At 37.9% G+C, this 17,956-nt stretch overlaps 1 protein-coding gene across 12 annotated transcripts in view; it reads right to left on the reverse strand.

The window, feature by feature from the left end:
• The window catches only part of ptprt (protein tyrosine phosphatase receptor type T), a 412,332-nt gene that overhangs the window by 111,746 nt on the left and 282,630 nt on the right, over positions 1–17,956 (reverse strand). For 5 of the 12 annotated variants that reach the window (XM_035943144.2, XM_023298801.3, XM_023298800.3 and 2 more), the window contains one exon: positions 9,246–9,278. The exons of the other annotated variants lie outside the window; for them this stretch is intronic. In XM_035943144.2, the coding sequence (XP_035799037.1) occupies positions 9,246–9,278 (33 nt within the window). The remainder of the gene's footprint in view (positions 1–9,245; positions 9,279–17,956) is intronic. 12 annotated transcript variants of the gene reach the window in all.

Consider the following 17,956-nt stretch of genomic DNA (forward strand, 5'->3'; position numbering starts at 1 on the left):
TGAGTTTACAAAAAGCCTTAAAATGTTGAATATAATCACTATAATTGCACTTAGTTTGCAGTAATTTGTGAATGTACCAGACAGGTGAAAAAATGCACAGATAAATATAAATGAAACATAAACAATTTTGTTGTTTAAGTTCACGTATATGTCTATTCATCAATTCAGTCGACAACCAAAATTTATTTGAATTTAAAAACTTTGCTTATTGTGTCAAATATTGCTATTTGACAAAAGTGTGATTAATCGCAATTAATTACAAAGCCTCTAATTAATTTGATTTTTTTTTACTGCGTCCCACCACTACTTATTATTATTATAAATTAAAAAATAAAGACTTCAATGATGAAACACATCAAAACCGAGGCAAGAACTTTCCGATCACGTGTTTATGCAAAACTTTTAAGTCCGTCCTCTCTGTCCTTTACTTGATAGCGCAGCCACAGATCTATACCTCAGTATTCCGCTTGACCAATATCTCATTCATCCATATGTGTGTGTTTGTGCGTCGGTGTGTGTGATACTGGGCTCCCTGCGGTATCTCTGTAATGGCTTGTTGGCAACTCTTCCCCCTGGCATGCACCCTTCATCTGGTGAGAGGCCAGAGATTGCCATCTCATAATACCTAAGGACACGTAACACACACGAGCGTGTACGAGCACACAAACCTCGACACGCACTCACACTTCATCGCACTGCGTTTCAATACGAGGGGAAAGTCAAGCAGGGTTGAGAGGGATCGATATTTCCGCTTCTATTTACAGAACTACTACTACAGACTGCATCTATCTATCCATTGAAAGACTGAGGAGTTAATTTTTGTAAAAAGAAAAGGCAGAAAAAAAAGGCGGACACATGCAAATTGTTAACACACACACACACACACACACACACACACACACACACACACACACACACACACACACACACACACACACACACACACACACACACACTCTCACCCATACAGTGAAACCCATAACCCTCTTTAAGGGCTCTGCTGACATTGTCCTTATGATATTAATAAAGTGCAGCGCAGTGAGAGCCCGGCTGTAAAAGCCACAGCCGTTATAACTGCTCATAAATATTAATACAGCGTAGAAAAAACATTCCACCAGGTTGTGCTGCATGGCTCTGCGCTGAGAGAGAGACTGACTGAGACAGATAGGGACGAGAGAAGTGATGCATTTGTCACTGTGACTAAGTAACTGAGAATTATTTAGACTGTATATATACAGCTGTGAGCAGACGTTGACGTACACTTGTAAAGACCGTGCATATCAGAGCAGGTTTGAGTTTCCAATGACCCCTATGAGTCTGAATTTCCCTTGATTAAATCATTGAACATCACTGAAGCTTTCATATGTTTATTATAGGTTTTCTGGAAATATTACAAAATCTGCTGGATCACTGAAAACTACCATGACATACATGGTCTTTACAGGATGTAAATTTTTATTTACGACGATTTTTATTTATAAGACCACATAAGGGCAGTTTTGAGTTTTCAATGACCCCTATAAATCTAAAATGTTCTTGTTTAAATCACTGAAACACACAAGTTTTTGTCACAAAATAAAACAATTATGCATTTTGGGTCTTTCATAGATTTATTATTGGTCTTGTGGAAATATGATAATACTGGGTCATTGGAAACTGCCAAGTTATACATGGTGGTTATAAGTGTGTGTATGTGTGTGTGCAACCACAGGGAGGAGAACCATAGGGAACAAACAAAGTTTTAAAAAAAAGCAACTTTGTCCAAAAAATTAAATGTAAAAATGCATGTTAAAAGAGCATTTCCTATTTCAGTGACAAAAGTATTGCACAAATATTGACCGAACTGTCAAAAATGAATATTGTTTAAAGAGTACAGTTGTGTACAAAAAGTTTATAAAAACACTTGGTTGCAAAGACTAAGTTAAGCTAAGCTAAGATAAACTAAGCTAAACTAAGATCATTTACAGTGTTTCAGTGGAAAGGTGGTACAAAAACTTAGGAAACAGTACAAAAACAAAATAAACCAAAATATATATTGGTACCAATTATAGAAATAACAATATTGCACATGCTAGTGGTATTACACAGTATCTTTCATGACTAGAAATACTAATTAAAGTATTAATATTGTACAGATTTTACACAAGTAGAAAACAAAATTGTGTAGCATATGTTCTACTGTATGTACACCTATGCAGTGAATGTTCTAGTATATGTAGACATGCATATTGTGGCAGTTTCCAATGACCCAGTAGATTTTGTCATATTTAAAAAGACCTTCAATAAATCTATAAAAGAATCAAAATTCATGGTGTTTTTTTGTGTGTGTGATAAAAACTCAATGCCAATTACAGAAAAAATATAGAAAATTCAGAATTAGAGGAGTCACTGGAAGGTTAACACCGTGATGATACACATTGTCTTCACAAATAGATGCAAACTTTTGTTTGTGCTCATGCAATGACAAATACATCACTTCTCTTTCTCTTCTCTATTTGTATATTCCCCAAAGTGGAAAAAACAGATTGCCTTGAAGAAAAAAAAAGATTGCAATGAGGGGTAATTCTATTTTTTTCAATTCTTTTTTTTTTTTTTAACACTTTTGGGATTTCATTGCACCTCTCTAATAGATCAACACACTGATGCAGATCAGAAAGTGAATCACTATCTGATGTCAGGAAGCTGACAGAGAAATTAGAGCCTCGCAAATGAGGACTGGCAGTGACTCATTTGTCCTGCAGGAATGTAAAATGTGCAGTCATCCCTTTCTGTGCACTTAGGAGCACTTGAAGTAAAAACAGAGAACTAAAAATAGTCGGAAATATTTTGCATTCATCAACTAATCCACTTCAGTTAAGGGATGCACCTTTCTGAAGTTTTTTGACAATCTCCTATTTCCATTAATGGAACCCATCTGCTGTTCACATGTGGTGAGAGATGAAGATGTCTCAAAACGTTGCTTTAAAAGTAAGACGTACCGACCCTGTTTGATTTTTAAACACAGCACTCTGTTCCCAAGTGTTTCGCTATTGATGAGCGAGATTAGTATAAATTGCTGCAGCTCAAAGGGCATAAACATTTTAAGCAAGCTTCTTTTCTCGTCACTTTTTTCACCTGGCAAGGTGGATCTGGAAAACACTGACTGTCAAAGCTGCTGCTTTCAGCGAGTACAAGATTTCGGGGTTGAAATTAGGGTAGAAACACAGTTTATTTCACATTAGGCTGGGATGCCGCAGCCACCAGGGAACTGCAATGGTGGAAAACTATGAAAACAATCAATACTATCTTTACTTTAAACAGTGCAATCTGGTGACGCAGTATACATCCATCAGTATGGTTGATTGACATAGGATTATGCTGCATGCAAAAAGGCTAAAAAAATGAATGCTAGCCACCATTTTCATCTATCAACTACAGTGTTTTGTATGGACGGCGTCTACTTCGCAAATAAACACACAACCGCTCACACACACACTTTTCTGCTCTTATATGACGGCTGGAGTTTATCTTGGCTTTGTATAAATGGTTTCCGCTGCAAACATGCACCATTTTCACACTGATATGATGGCTATAGTTTATCACAGGCTTATATGAATACTATCAGCTAGAAATAAAACACACACGCACACACACATCACCAACAACAACTTTCACACACATTTCAACAACAATACGACGGCTGTAGTTTATCATACCTGTGTATGTATATAAATTCTGTGTCACAACAGAGTATAAGAGAGACTTTTGCTTTCCCTAAAGGCTGAGTTGCATGAAAAATATCACAACGACTGCACATACTTTTCCTCCCTTACACACCTTTATGATGCAGTACAATCTGTCATCTGTGCACCCACATCCTGGCAGGTATATATATATACACAGACATAAGCGAACCTGAACACAAGCCCTTTTGCTGATGCGTTTAAACGTACCTGCTGTGACTGTGGCTTGTTAGTGCCTAATTGCAGCCAATTCGATAGACTGGAATGCAACGGCGCTAACACACAATGGCTAAAGCCTGAAGAGCAGCCAGGAAATTTGGTCACTGTGGCTCTCAGCGATTCACACCCAGGTGAAGACTAGTCAGGCGGTTTAATATGTAGAGTAAAAGTAAAAACTGGGGTTTGAGGGAAAATAGAGATTACAAGTCAGAGCCCTTACAGTGGCTGGTAGAATCTATCTAGCGAATTAAAAATATTTTCTAACTACACTAATTGCACTTATTAGCGGATGCCATGTGCATATGGACACACAGCAGCAAATACATGCCAATTGCATATCATTCTATAAATAACTGTCAAAAAAATTAGTTCTCAGTGATAGGAAGATTTCTTATCTATTAAAGTCTTATTAAAGCAGGTTAGTTACTCTGCCAAGCAGGAGACTTTCAATATTGGGATCTAGCGAGATTTTATCAAGATGAGTTTAGTTTTTGAGAAAAGACAACTCAAAAGTGGCCAAAGAGGAGCATTTTTTTAATCGTTTGCTACGTTCATCTTGTGCTAAGCAGCTTATAATTGTTGAATATTTATGGGGATAAACAGTGTTTATCTTCCTCGCTGCACTCGAACCTGTTTCTCAAGATTAAAAATACACAGATGAAGGTGTGTTTTATTTTTAACAGTGATACTGTAGTTCACTATTAGACATCTGATTATAACAAAGCTGCTGTTGAATGTGTTGAATTCTGGTTAGCTTAATATGTCACACATGGAATATTAATGTACAATAAATATGAACACTTTGCTCCTTGTCGCATTTTGTATTCATTGTGAGCTCATTTTTTTTTACAGCAATTTTAAGTTCTACATCTCCATGGAAACAGAATAAACATTACTAAATGTAGAAAGAACTCAAAAATGTCTCCTGCACTGTATGACACTACTGTAATGCAAAAAAAAACTGGAACTGGAATCAAGTGCCTACAGGTGTAATCAAAACTTGGTTAAAAAAAATATAAAAGGTGACTTAATAAATTCATAAAACTAAATAAACACTGCCTGCACTTCCTCCCAGTTAGCCCAAAGAGTTCCTGAATTTTTGTCATATCACCACTGGTCACAGTTGAGTCACGAATGGCTTCACAGTTGCTTCAGATTTTTACAGAATCTGGTTCAAGCAAATCGTTTATTTTTGGCAATTTTTTAAAGAGACATACAGAATAAAGTGATTCTGATAAGATTTGGCTAATTTTGCCAAACGAACGGCACATTAAAGATGAGCTGTTTAAGGATCTCGGTGTTAATGGGTGTAATTTTGGGAATTTTCAAAAGATAACATGTCTTTCAAACCCACTGGTGGCTTTTGGGGTTCATGGGTTAAACTATATTCCAGCTACAAACCACAGTTAAGTAGATTTAGGTAGTTTTGCTGTTGGGTTTGGGTCTTTCTGTAAGGATTTTGTATGCGATGGTGTTCCAGCTTCCTCCCACAATTCAAAAAACATGCATGGCAGGTTAAATAATGATTCTAAATGGGCTGTAGGTGTGAATGCGAGCATGCTTGGTTGTCTGTCTCTGTGTTTACTCTGTGATGTACTGCTAAACTGTCTAATATCAGCTGGGAAAGGCTCCAATGTCCCCCAACCCTCCACAGGATAACACGAGAAAAGCTATTGGATGGACTTTTCTGCTGAGATCTGAGGATGCAGCACCAGAACACGCTTTATAATAAAGTCCTTTGAGGCAAAGCAGCATCAATACTCAGACTCACAAATACATAGCTGATAGTACCTGGGACACGTACTTGGATAGGAAAATTGTTTCTATTTTATCTTATTTGAAGAGCTACTCCTACTCCACCATCCCACACAGAGAGGTGCTTTTTACCTTAATTTACCTCAAAATAATCTGCTTTTTGGCCGGTTGTTTTCCAACTGTCTACCAGCTTGCGTTGCTGTGTCCAGCAGTGCATGCCCGTTTCTATGCAATTAAAGTGGAGAGTAAGATGGTTTTATAACTGCTAAGAATAAAGGGCGGCCGTGGAAATAAGATCCAGTTTGTGAAAGACAGATTTTTCCACAAAGTGTTTCTTTTTTTTTTTTCCACAAAGAAGTTCACATGTGGGATCGTACAGTACGTGAGAGTTTGCGTAAATGGACGGCCGTGTAAGTGGACCATCAAGCATTTATCTCCACAAGCTGCAGAGTCCATTATTCAGCCGGGTGTCACATCTGCAGAATGGGGGTCAAGTCCAGTTCTTTTGTGAGCGTGCATGAGTGTGTGTACTCCATTTATCTAAGAATGAGTTTAACACGGAGACACTCACAACTTTTTATAATGTGTCTCGAAGTCCGTTGGCTTTGCTGCACATCCACAAAGTCCATTCCCCCGGCTGGCATCAGTTACTAATCGCCTCTTTTCTCTTGTCATAGACCGAGATCCCCGGGGCGCAGTATATTGTCTGGAAAGAAGATGTGTCCTTTTGCTGTCTCGGTGTGGAGGTTCATCATTTATTTCCCGACTTTTTAGATAGAGTCAAGTGGATGGGGGGGTAATTAAAGATCCGACAAAAAATGCGGGTCAGGGCAGCCCCATAACGCCCTAATGAAATGTGTGTCAGCGGTGCAAACCTGTTTCTTTTCAAGAAATAATGAAACAAAAATATTGAAAAACTACAGATTTTGCCTCTGTTTGGTATACAGTAATCTTCTTCTCCTTATCTTTTCCTCCTCCTTGCATTTACTTTGAGGAATAGTAGGTCAAAATCTGTTCTTTTCAGTAATTTATAAGCTTATGGAGTAAAGCAGCTGTGTAGGTCAGGCTGGATTTGGTAAAGGCAGAACTTCTGAGAGATAAAACATTAATGACATGATGTTTCTACTTTCTCTGAGTCTCTGAAGTTACCTCCACAACGTTTAACTCACGTGCACAAGTAATTCACAGTCCAACAGCTTCTTAAATTTAACTTAATTTCTTCTTTAATTCTGTGAGGATGAAATATATTGTTTGTGTGCACTTTTAGAGAACATGCATCGTGCAACATGTTTCCCGGTTGAAACCATTGTTTATGTCACCTTCAAATGCATATTTGCTGACACTTTTTCATCCCCTTGCAAGGCCACATCTAGACACCGATCAGCCACAACATTAAAACCACTGTAGAAAATTCATCATGCCATTAAAACGCAATTTTCTGCTGGGAAACCTTGAGTCCTGGCCTTCATGTAGACATTACTTTGACATGAAGCACTCAACTAAACATGGTTCCATTCCAATCGCACCCCTCCCCCAATGGAAATGGTATTCTACAAACAGCAGCAGCCATCTTCAGCACGACAATGTGACCTACAGCGCTGCAATAACCGCAGAAAAGGGAGCTCAAAATGTTAAATTGGCCTTCAAACTTCCCAGATCCCAATTTGACTGAGCATTCAAGAAAGGAGCTGGAAGAAGCAACCAAATGTATTGGTAAAAGCCACCACTGGACACCTACAAAGGTCTATACCTACACATGGTGGTTTTATTGTTGTGGCGGATACATAATCGTCTTCAGAAATGCAGTATTTTTCTGCAAAACTTAAAAAAATATAGAATGTATGATGCATAATTTAAAGTTAATTTGCAATGCTGGGTTTCAAATACAGGTACAAAGGTGTAGGTAACTTTAAAAAAGCGGACAGGGGTTTTATTAGAGAAAAGAAATGAAGCCAACGCAATAGCTACCATGACAGGTGCTGAGTGGATTGTCTTTGAGCCCAGAACAGTGTGGGTGGAGATATTTGTGAAGCATCAGATTTCATACGGGCGAGATATTACCGCATATCTCTGTTTTTAATCACCCACCTATGCTCTATTTGTCGAAGACAAACAGATCATTTCTAATCTACAAAGTTGCACTAATTATTTAACCTTTCTCTTCTAATAGCGGAGGCTGCTGGCTCAATTCTCGCTTCTAAAAATTCCTGCAAAATTGTTTGCTCTGCGGTGAGATGTAATCAATTATGCCAGCCCGCTCCCACTATTAAAAGCTGCAGAATGTGGAACAATTTTTCATTTCTCTGCCCTGAATTTTCTGAAATTTTCTATCTTTTCATTCATAATGGAGAAACTGTCTGCAGCTGCAGATATCTTGTAAATACCTGAACTACTGACAGTGCATCAACGGCAAATGACTGGTAAAAGCTCTGGACAGAAACTATAAACATCTCTCACTGTACAGAGGAAATGAGAGGTACAGTTTGATGCAGTGAAGAAATTATGGATTCGTGATATTTGTTTTAAGTGTGTATATCTGACAAGAAAATAAAGAAAACCAGTGAGCACAGATGACATGCTGTGATGATATAAATGCACAAATGACTGGAAATAAATGACCAAATATACAGAGGAGTGTTTACCAAAAGCATCTCACACATAATGGCAGCCAAATGTCACATGTAGATATTTTAAAAGCCCCATTTACACCTGAATATTCTGTTAAAATACCACTGCACTTAAACCGTCCAATAAATGTTCAACCACTGCATACAATATAGACGAATATACACTAATGATATAACGGTGGATGCAAGATCTAAGTGCATAAATGGGGACTTCTAAAATGGCTTGTATTGAAATGCTCAATGAAATAAAAAAAAAAAAAAGAAAGTAAATTTCCACCACTTAGTGACACAGATCTGGCTGCTAAATGGCAGTGAGAGCAGCTTAAAACTCTTGGTGGTTTTCTCAGCGCTAACAGTCGGGAGAAAATTACATGTGTGCCACAGAGACTAAAAATATTAGGCGTTTCACGTTTCACTCCTCTCAAAGAAAACGGATGTGTATCTCCCGAAACATCTTTACGTGTTGCTTAGGACAGCACATTCTGTGGCTCTTTTGAACAATGTTGGGATTTGTAACCGCAACAATTACCTCGTCGTGTGTAGACACTGTCAGCACATTATTGCTGTTAAAAGGTACACAGAGTGTGTGCTGTCCCAAGCTAAAATATTTTCACTTAAAAATGAGATATCTGCTCTTTCAAGAGTTCTTCAAAGCGAAAGATGGCACATAATTTGCACAAACTGGTAATTTTCTTAAAGGCGTTGGGAGGTTTTTATGCATTGCAGGACAAAATATTTATTTCTAATTGCATTCATAGTGAGAATAACACATCCATTTTCCAGGTGTGGCCTTTAGTGATAAGATGCTTTTGGAAAAACTGCCATACAAAAAAAAACAACAACAACAACAAAAACAAAAGAGTGAGAGTCACAGTGAGGAACGGAGTGGATGCGTTCATGTCTAGAAGTAAACATACAATACCCCACGCTCAGAGTTCTCCATGTGTGAATCTCTCTATCGGAGCAAGGGCAAGGCAGGTACAGGACGGGACAGGAAGGGGTGGAGCCAAAGACAGGAAACAGGAAGATAGATAGAGACATAAAAGGGTGTGAGACTCGAGTCAGAGAGAGGTCGTGGTGAAAAAAAAGACATCTGAAATTTTTGTATTCCCTCACATTTCTGTTCAGACAGAGCAAACGGAAGCAAAATATAGAACTTCACGGGGCTGCCGCTCTCTTTCTCCAGAATTTCTGTTGGTTTCTGTTTACATATGAATCGCCACAGCGTTTTGTTCTCACACTGAATTCATGCAGGCAAAGGAAACAATTTAGTTTTATCATTTTCTGGCACGGATGTCCTAGCTGTCTGAAACTGACAATGAAATGAATGCTGAAACATCCGTTAATGGGAATTTTGACGGTTGCACACACAAATTTGAATCTATGTCTGAGCCGCGCTAGGTCGAAAAAGCAGCGAAACAAACATAGCTTGATTTTTATCTGTTTAGGCAGCCATGAAAAGATCAGACCTGCCCCGTATGGGTTGAAAAGCAGATTTTCTGTTGCAGAATAAAACCACCACAGCGTGCCAGTGTGTGGACTTCAATAGGGCTGTCAAGTGGTGTATTAAGATAGAAGGATTTATCAAGGTGACAAGTTCCAAACATGGACTATAACAGGTAGAAATCCCAGAGTTTCATGAGTGGCACGAACAATTTGTCAGAGTGGGGCCCGTGAAGACTTTACAAAGAAAACAGGAATACAGAAAACATTCAGTTGAATCCCTCAAAGGGAAGCTCAGAGTGGACATGAAGCCATGTAAAGAAAATCAATATCACCTCTTTGTCTTTGAAGACATTCTGCTGAAACTCTGCTTTGTCAATAAATATATTTGTTGTTTCTAGTCGAGCTGACTCCACAGAGAAAATAACTGTGTTTATTCTTCTAAATGTATTAGTAAAATGTGGACAAGGTGCTAAAATTAAACCCTTTTCTTTGAAACATGTTTTCTGCTGAGCAAATTGGCACTTTTCTGCCCTTTCAGTCAGAAAAAACAAACTTGTACTTACAACGCTTATTTGATTTTTTCTTTATTCCCTCGGAACAATAGGAATAAAATATGCAATTGCTCAGTTGTTCAGGAGAGTTTCAGGAAAAGGAGGGAGTGTGAGTAGATGTTTATGGAGAAAAATATCAAATGCAACCAGGGATGTTTGCTTGTGTTTGCTACTGTTACGATGACAGGAGGAGGAGAGTGATTGGTAAAGCTGGAATGGATCAGCCTGAGTGCAGACAAGCGATGGATGTTCAATTTGGCAACAAGGCAGCAAGGATTCATGTAAAAGTGTGGTTCTGTGTATGTGTTAATGTAAAAGCATGCATTTAAGCTGACTTATTTGATCTGTATGTTTCAGGGTTAGACTTTGGATTAATCATTAATAACAGGATGCCACTAATCATAATTCCTTTCATTCCACTGTAATACTGTCACAGTGTTACTTTTCTTGACTCAAATGCATGCATTGTTGTAAAAATCCCTGTTAGAGCCCTGATAATACAGTACAGGAGGGTCTCGGCTTACTTCAGAATTCTGTTCTTATGGCACGACATAATGCGATTTTCGCCTTAAGTTGGAACTCACATATGTACATTAGTACCTATGTCACTCACCTATGCTAACACAGTGGTAAAATCATAATCTAGGACATAAAAACACTGGACAGTAAAAATAAAAAAAAAATAAATAAAAAGAGAAAAGCAAACGTAGAACAATCCAATGTGGCGTACAACCGGCGAATGTTATTAAAGCCGTCTTCCTCGTACAGCGCCGCATGACGACGTATCCATCCGCTCCGCTTGCCAACTAGTTCTCATGCAAAATTTATTTTATGAATGAATGGAATGATGGAACAAGATTTTCTTAATAAATTTATGGGAGATGGCGACGAAACCATGAAACGCTGTAGGTCGAGGACGTTTTAAACCGAAGACCTACTGTATATAGCAGCAGTCTCCAACCTTTTTTTTTTAAGTAATTTTTTGTTTTTTTTTCCAGACAGGTCATTTTGCACTTAACATATTGCTAAATATGTATTTACTTTTTCTTTGAGTCTCTCCCTCTTTTCAAAGAAGCTCTCCAGTGACCCTTGTTTTCTATTCATTTTGGCAGGGGCTAAACTGACGGCTTCATTTAAACGGCCAGGCAGGAAAACTGACAGAGTCAAGTGCAAGAAGCAAGCACAGATGGAAAAATAATTTTTAAAAGAATGTCTTTGTATTCTTTCTATGTGGCCCATAAGTACATAAGCATTTCAGGCAAAGCAATTACCATATGTGTAAAATAGCTATCATTTGCTGAGACACACTTCAGGTGATCCATCTGACAGTATGAATCTTATTACTAGAGTTTATTCAAAAATGGCACATAAAAAAGATACCATATGTAAGATATAACAGGCATGTATATCAAAACATATGGAAAATATTCACCTCAAAATGGAAAATTCAAGGCTTCATATTTCTTAATGTTGGATTTGTTGGTTTACAGTGACTTCAGATGAATGTTTTAGCAAACAGCAATGTTTGGGGCACTGATTTGCCCTGTATTTACGATCTTTTCTTATATTGTTTGTATATCGATAGGGTTAGGTAAAATAGAGTATTATTTGTCAGAATGTAATGTTGTTTTTATTATTTATAGAGAGCTTATTGTATCTGAATCCAAACGTATCATCAGTAATCTAGAGCATACGTATAGCCTATTTTCTGTTCTTATACATGTCGCAATCTGTTTAATACATCAGCTTTGCAAAAAGTAAAATAAGTTACAAAATATTATTACTGAATAAAATGACTCATAACTGGAAGCTAATCCTTATGTAGCTTGTCCATCTTTCAAGCATTATGTAGTAAAAAAGGAGGAACGACAGTTTAAATCTCTTTTATTGCTAAAAAATGTGGGATTTTTGTGTCTACAGAGGAAAGAAAAAATTGTACTTTAACAACATACATGATGTTTTATTGTGAGCTAAACTCTTAACGAGTTAACATTTGCTGTCTGCTTCTGATATGTTACTGATCACTGTAATCACAATTTAATATATTTACATAGACATACATAAATACCTACATTCAAGTAAAATCTCTGCATCTATATGGCCAAAATCAATTCTAACGTAAAGACTGAACTCATGATGGGAACTCTGTAGACATTTATGCTACTGAGTATCTACCCAAAGTCATGAATTATAAGCTTAAAAAGGTTTATAAACGAGTTACTTAACCTCAATTCACCAAATTTTGAAAGAGTTCATGCCTGACCATCATATATTAGTCAGATTATTTTTCTCAATGTATTTTATTAAGTAAAACATGACTTTTTGGTCACATGCTGTAACTTTTTGAGTTAAAAAAAAAAAAAAAAGATTTGTGCATCATTTTCTTGCAAAATCAACACTAAAATCGACATGACCCCGACCCTCTTTAAGAACTTTTAACTTAAAAACTAATGTTCCCTATGACTGTAGATGTTACACATGATTTAATCAATTAGTATTCACCACCTTAAAAGAAAATCAGTCAAACTGAAAATGGTCAGGCGAGAGGTATTCGATGAATTTAGGCGGAATGACCCACAGCGATGCTAAATTTACACCAAATGTTTGGTGACCTTCTCAAAACTGCGATGGTACGTCACATTTAAACAACAAGTACGACCAAATATCAGGATCGCTCAGGTGAAAAGGGTGAAAGCATGATGACAGCCTGTCCAGATGTTGACCTCTGTTTTGTCCTCTTTCGATTTTAAGGGAAACCATCTGTTTCAAATCTACCTTTTATCACTACTTATGCCACCTTACGCCTCTCTTCAGCAGCGATGATTCGCGCTGAGGGAGAAAGAAATTAATGTGCATTCATGTATAATCAGTGAGAAATGCTCCAAATTAGCTCCATCCATTAGGGACTTAAAATGAAGTGTCGCTTTAGAGGACGCTGAAGAGTCCGAGATGGGATGGAAATATTTTGCCGGGCGTATGGGCCAAGAGTCTGTGTTTGCGGATCCATCTGGACGTGTCGCCCTCCCTCAGTCTGTCTGTTTATGTGGCCATGTGTGAAACAATCCATGGCTCTGCCCCTATCAATACTGGCGTCAAATGTCTAAGGAGGAGCATCGGAGCAAACACACACTCGCTCAGCTCCTGTGTTTGATATTCAGCCGCACAGACGAGTCACGTTCACCAGAAGCTAATAAAACAATCACTGCTGGGCAGGGAGACGTACATGTGTACACAATGCAGGCCGACACACACATTCTTCACTCGTTCTCTCACACAAACACACTAACTGTTCCACTAAAAACACAATGAAGGAGACCATTATTGAAAAGCGACAGATTCCATGCTTCAAATTTGTGGTGTTTGGAAGAATCATTTTTAAGAGTCAGACTAATTTCTGGGATTTCTGCGTTGCCAATGAAATCACAATATGATGGATGACCTCCTTAAACAGAATTCATTTTTGACAGTTTGGTCAATATTTGTGCCATATGTCTGAAATAGGAAATGCTCTTTAAAGATATTCTACTAATGTTGAATACAATCTGTTTTATTAAAATGGTCAATTTTGATCCCCACATTTGCCAGTATGTGCACATACTGGACTGATCGCTGTGACTATGTGCACATTTATTTGAATGTGTACTTCTCAGTGCACTCTGGTACAAACTTTGACTCTGAGTTTGCACATATTTGCATGATAAGGTTATATCTTTGCATCATTTGTAATTTTGCACTTCCGTATGCAAGTACACCTTCAACTGTATGTCTGTGTTGTATATGTGTGTGTTCTTGGACGTTTAGTCTGTTGTCTAGCAGCACTTGTAGCAAGAAAACAATTTCAAACTACATCTACGATCACTACATGACATCTTAATTGTCTCACAACTGCAATTGGTCGCCACAAAATTATGTTTCTATACAACTAAACTTCATACTCCATTATATTTTTTGGGTATTTTCTACTGGATAATGCTTCTAATCAATGTATCCTTGCCTTGTATTGATACATTTTACTGCTTTACTGTCATTCCTTTGCAGCCAACCAATCATACATTGAATTGGGTGGGACTTGTCGCCTCAGTAACCCAAAAATGGAGGAAAAGCCTCAAACATGTAGTGGAAAAGGTCCTATTTTAACCCTAAAAATTATACTCTTTTGATGCCTGAGTTTAACCAAGCTTCTTTGAAAATGTCTATTCCAAAATGGCCACTTTTCCCACCATGTTAAAGGTCATAAATTACGTTTATTAAAAAAAAACAAATGAACGTCACCTTTTAAAAGTAACTGAGAATGCAATTAACCTACATAGGAATGCCATTTTCTGCAGACAGGGTTGCACAACTGGCCTATTTGTGCACTTTATGTTGCCAAACAAGTGTAGTGGCATTATGGACAGAAAGATGGCCTCCCTGACCTCTTTATTTTTCCTGTAAGTCTTTATTTTATTCAATCTAAATCAAGCACCTGGGATCTAGTAACTGATCCTACATTTATTTTCTGGAGCTACACAGTTTACACAGAAGAACTACACGTCTGTCCTTGTCAGCAGCTGAGATCAGATGGAATATAAATGATAAAACCTGCAGACAGCTGCATGTGGATGGACTGGAGCCGCTCATTTGTCAGGACCTTTTAAATACACCGAAGCCCTCCGGGTGAAGATTGGAATTAATAATTTAGATTCTTCCCCGCAAACGCATCTTTAAAGGCCAGAATACAAGAGCTAATGTGAAAGTGTACACTACACATCCAGCAGTAAAAGCAGCATGCAGCCAGGGCTGTTTTCTTTGTCTGTCCATTTTCATTTGTGTGATTTCTTCTCTTTGAGCTGTTTATATAATTTGTTTTTACTTAAGCTATGATCCAGGTAACCTCATGCAGGTTTAGTCTCTTTTTAAGGCTGACCGGGACATGAGAAGTGCACAAAAGCTTCGCGTTAAACCACTCGGATGAAAGGAAATAAGGGTGAAAAAGTTTAAATAACACATTTTTTGGAATCAATTTGCAGTGGCAGAAATGTCACCTTTTCCCTCAATTACTGAGCCGAGGTCTGCACCACACTCAGAGAAATCAGCCACTGTTTAGGAAGCTTCGGGAACATTAATTATCCATCAATTCTCCTCTTAACCTTTCTATGAAAAGTGTGTCTTCTGGCGCCGGTTTGTTTGAGCCCTCCGGGGCACCTGGGTAGAGAAACACTGAATGGCCATTAAGACTTCAGCCATGTCCAGTGTTCTTCACTTTTACATTACAACGTCCCACGGCTTTCCATTTGGAACATGTGTAACAGTGTTCTGAAAGATTAATCGGAGAGCTGTGCGTGTTCGTTTCCCCGACAAAGTTTTTGTCACAGAATAATTTATGGGGTTTGAAAGGCATGTAAAACACTTTCAGTTTAAAAGACACTTTTTATTTCTACCACCGGGACGCTGAATGAAATATAGATGACCCTAGAAACTGGTCTATGATATGGTAAACCTCTCTGTGTCTGAATCCATTTGTCATTTCTCAGTTTGCTTCTCCTTTTTCATGTGTTTACTTTCCTCCATCTATAAATCTAAATGGAAAATTTGTATTTGCTTTCTGCTTTTCTTTCCCTTCATGCTTTGATCTTCTTCAGCTCTTCTTCCTCCGCCATCATACTTTTATACATGGCTGTATTTGCCCTGTATGGGACCTCTAAGCTTGACTTATGGCCCCGGTTAGCTTGACTTCTTGAGAACATGTGAGCAGTATCTTAACCACTTTTCTCATTTCTTTCTTTCCCACTGTATCTTGCACTTTTTCTTGCACTGACTTGAGGTGGTGTTTGCCCTCTAATTGGCTTTTTTTATGGATATTATGCCCTGTTAGCCTGGTTAGCATCTGATTAGCATATCCACTTGACCCCGGGGTTAACTGGTACCACCTGCTTTTCCATTTTCATATTTTTTCAAACCTCATACATTCTGTCCGTCTTTTTATTTCTAGTTCTGTTCCGCCTCTATATTCCCTGCCCACACACTCTATTGAAGTCTCCACCTATACCTGTCTTGTTTCCGATGTGTTCTTTTCTTCTTGTTGTTTAGGGATATTCAACGTTAGCCGGTGTTTGCCTCTGATTAGCATCACCAGCTGACCTAATGGCCCTCCGTACGACTCCCAAACCTTCTTTTTCTCACTTGAAATGGATGCAGTGTTATATTCAGACTAGCAATGAGGATTATTGTCAGTGCACGAGGCTTTATGTTTCCATTTGTGTGTATAGCCAGGCTCAGGTGCTTTAGATGTTGGAATGGAGAAGGCATTTTAATTGCACTGTGAGTGTGCTGTTGTATACTAACATATTGCATATATAGTGTCCTATCTATAGGGGCTTCATAGAAGGAAAGATGACATATTTAGGGTAAAAATGGCAAAAATACAGTTACACAGCAATACAGTTGTTTCTTTATGTTTTAAATGTGCAAGCACATCTCCCAAAAATGACATTCTTACACAGCTAAACTGCATTCTCTTTGCATTTTCTGACTCAAAGGTAGGACTTAGTAGGAAAAACTTTCATTTTCAAGGAGCCATAAAGTCTGTTTAAAGAGACGGAAGATGGAGACATTAGTCGGCAACAGGACTTTCACCTGAGAGACTTGAGTTTGCATCACATTTAGCATCATCTTTCTTAGACTTTAATTATATTTTCACTCCTTTGTTGTCCGTTTTCTCTCTCCGTGTGGTTGGTTTCGTAAAATATCACGCTTCAGGTGACATTTTCACAGTGACAATTACATGTTAGAAGTTTACACAGTTACAAATTTCCAGAGCTTAAAACAACAACTGTAAAATAAAGTCAACCAAACATTTTACTGCATTATAAGTATAATTTAATTCGGGACGTAAGGCCTCAGGCAATCATGCCAAGTAATCCTCATGGCTTCTATTTTACCTTCACTAGTGTGTGTAGTTTTGGAATATGTGTGTAATTACTAACATGTGTGAATGTTTGTGTCAGTATGTCTGCCATTTTGACTGACTTCATTTTGTAATCGTTTCTACTATTCTTATCGACAATATACTGCAAAAGGAAAAGAAAATATTGGCTTTGACGCCATTTTGGGTCACGTTTGTGCAAATTCTACATGCGCGAAGTGGAATTATGACGGAAAAATCAAACAAATGTGAGCCAACAAAATGTATAAGTTGTATGCAGGTGGGGTAGAAGGATGGAGGGGAGGTGGATGGAGCGATATAGAGAATTAGAGAAAGTAAAGGACAGAAAGGCAGGTGATGGTGGCAAGCCAGTGTGCATGTTAACACACAAAGTTAGGTAATTCTGCTAAAAAAAAAAAAAAAAAACAGTTCAGATGGGGTTTAGACACCTGAATTCTGGGCACATCTGTCATTACTATTTATTTTGCCTTTAAGGGTTAAAGAGGATTAAGTACATCTCCGAGTTTAATATTTAATTCTGACCTTTTATTTTGCCTGAAGAAATGAATAAAAGTTTGTGGCCTTCACTGTCCTAACAATCAACCCACAACATTTGATAAATGCTAACCTCTGAAAGGTGTTTTTGTTGACTGAAACTACATGAAAAATTGTGATTCATATTAAATGCTAGATTTACTGTAAATTTTCACTTCTGCTTTAATATCTGTTTAT

Source organism: Amphiprion ocellaris, chromosome 5 (assembly GCF_022539595.1).
Source record: "Amphiprion ocellaris isolate individual 3 ecotype Okinawa chromosome 5, ASM2253959v1, whole genome shotgun sequence".
Lineage (NCBI taxonomy): Eukaryota > Metazoa > Chordata > Actinopteri > Pomacentridae > Amphiprion > Amphiprion ocellaris.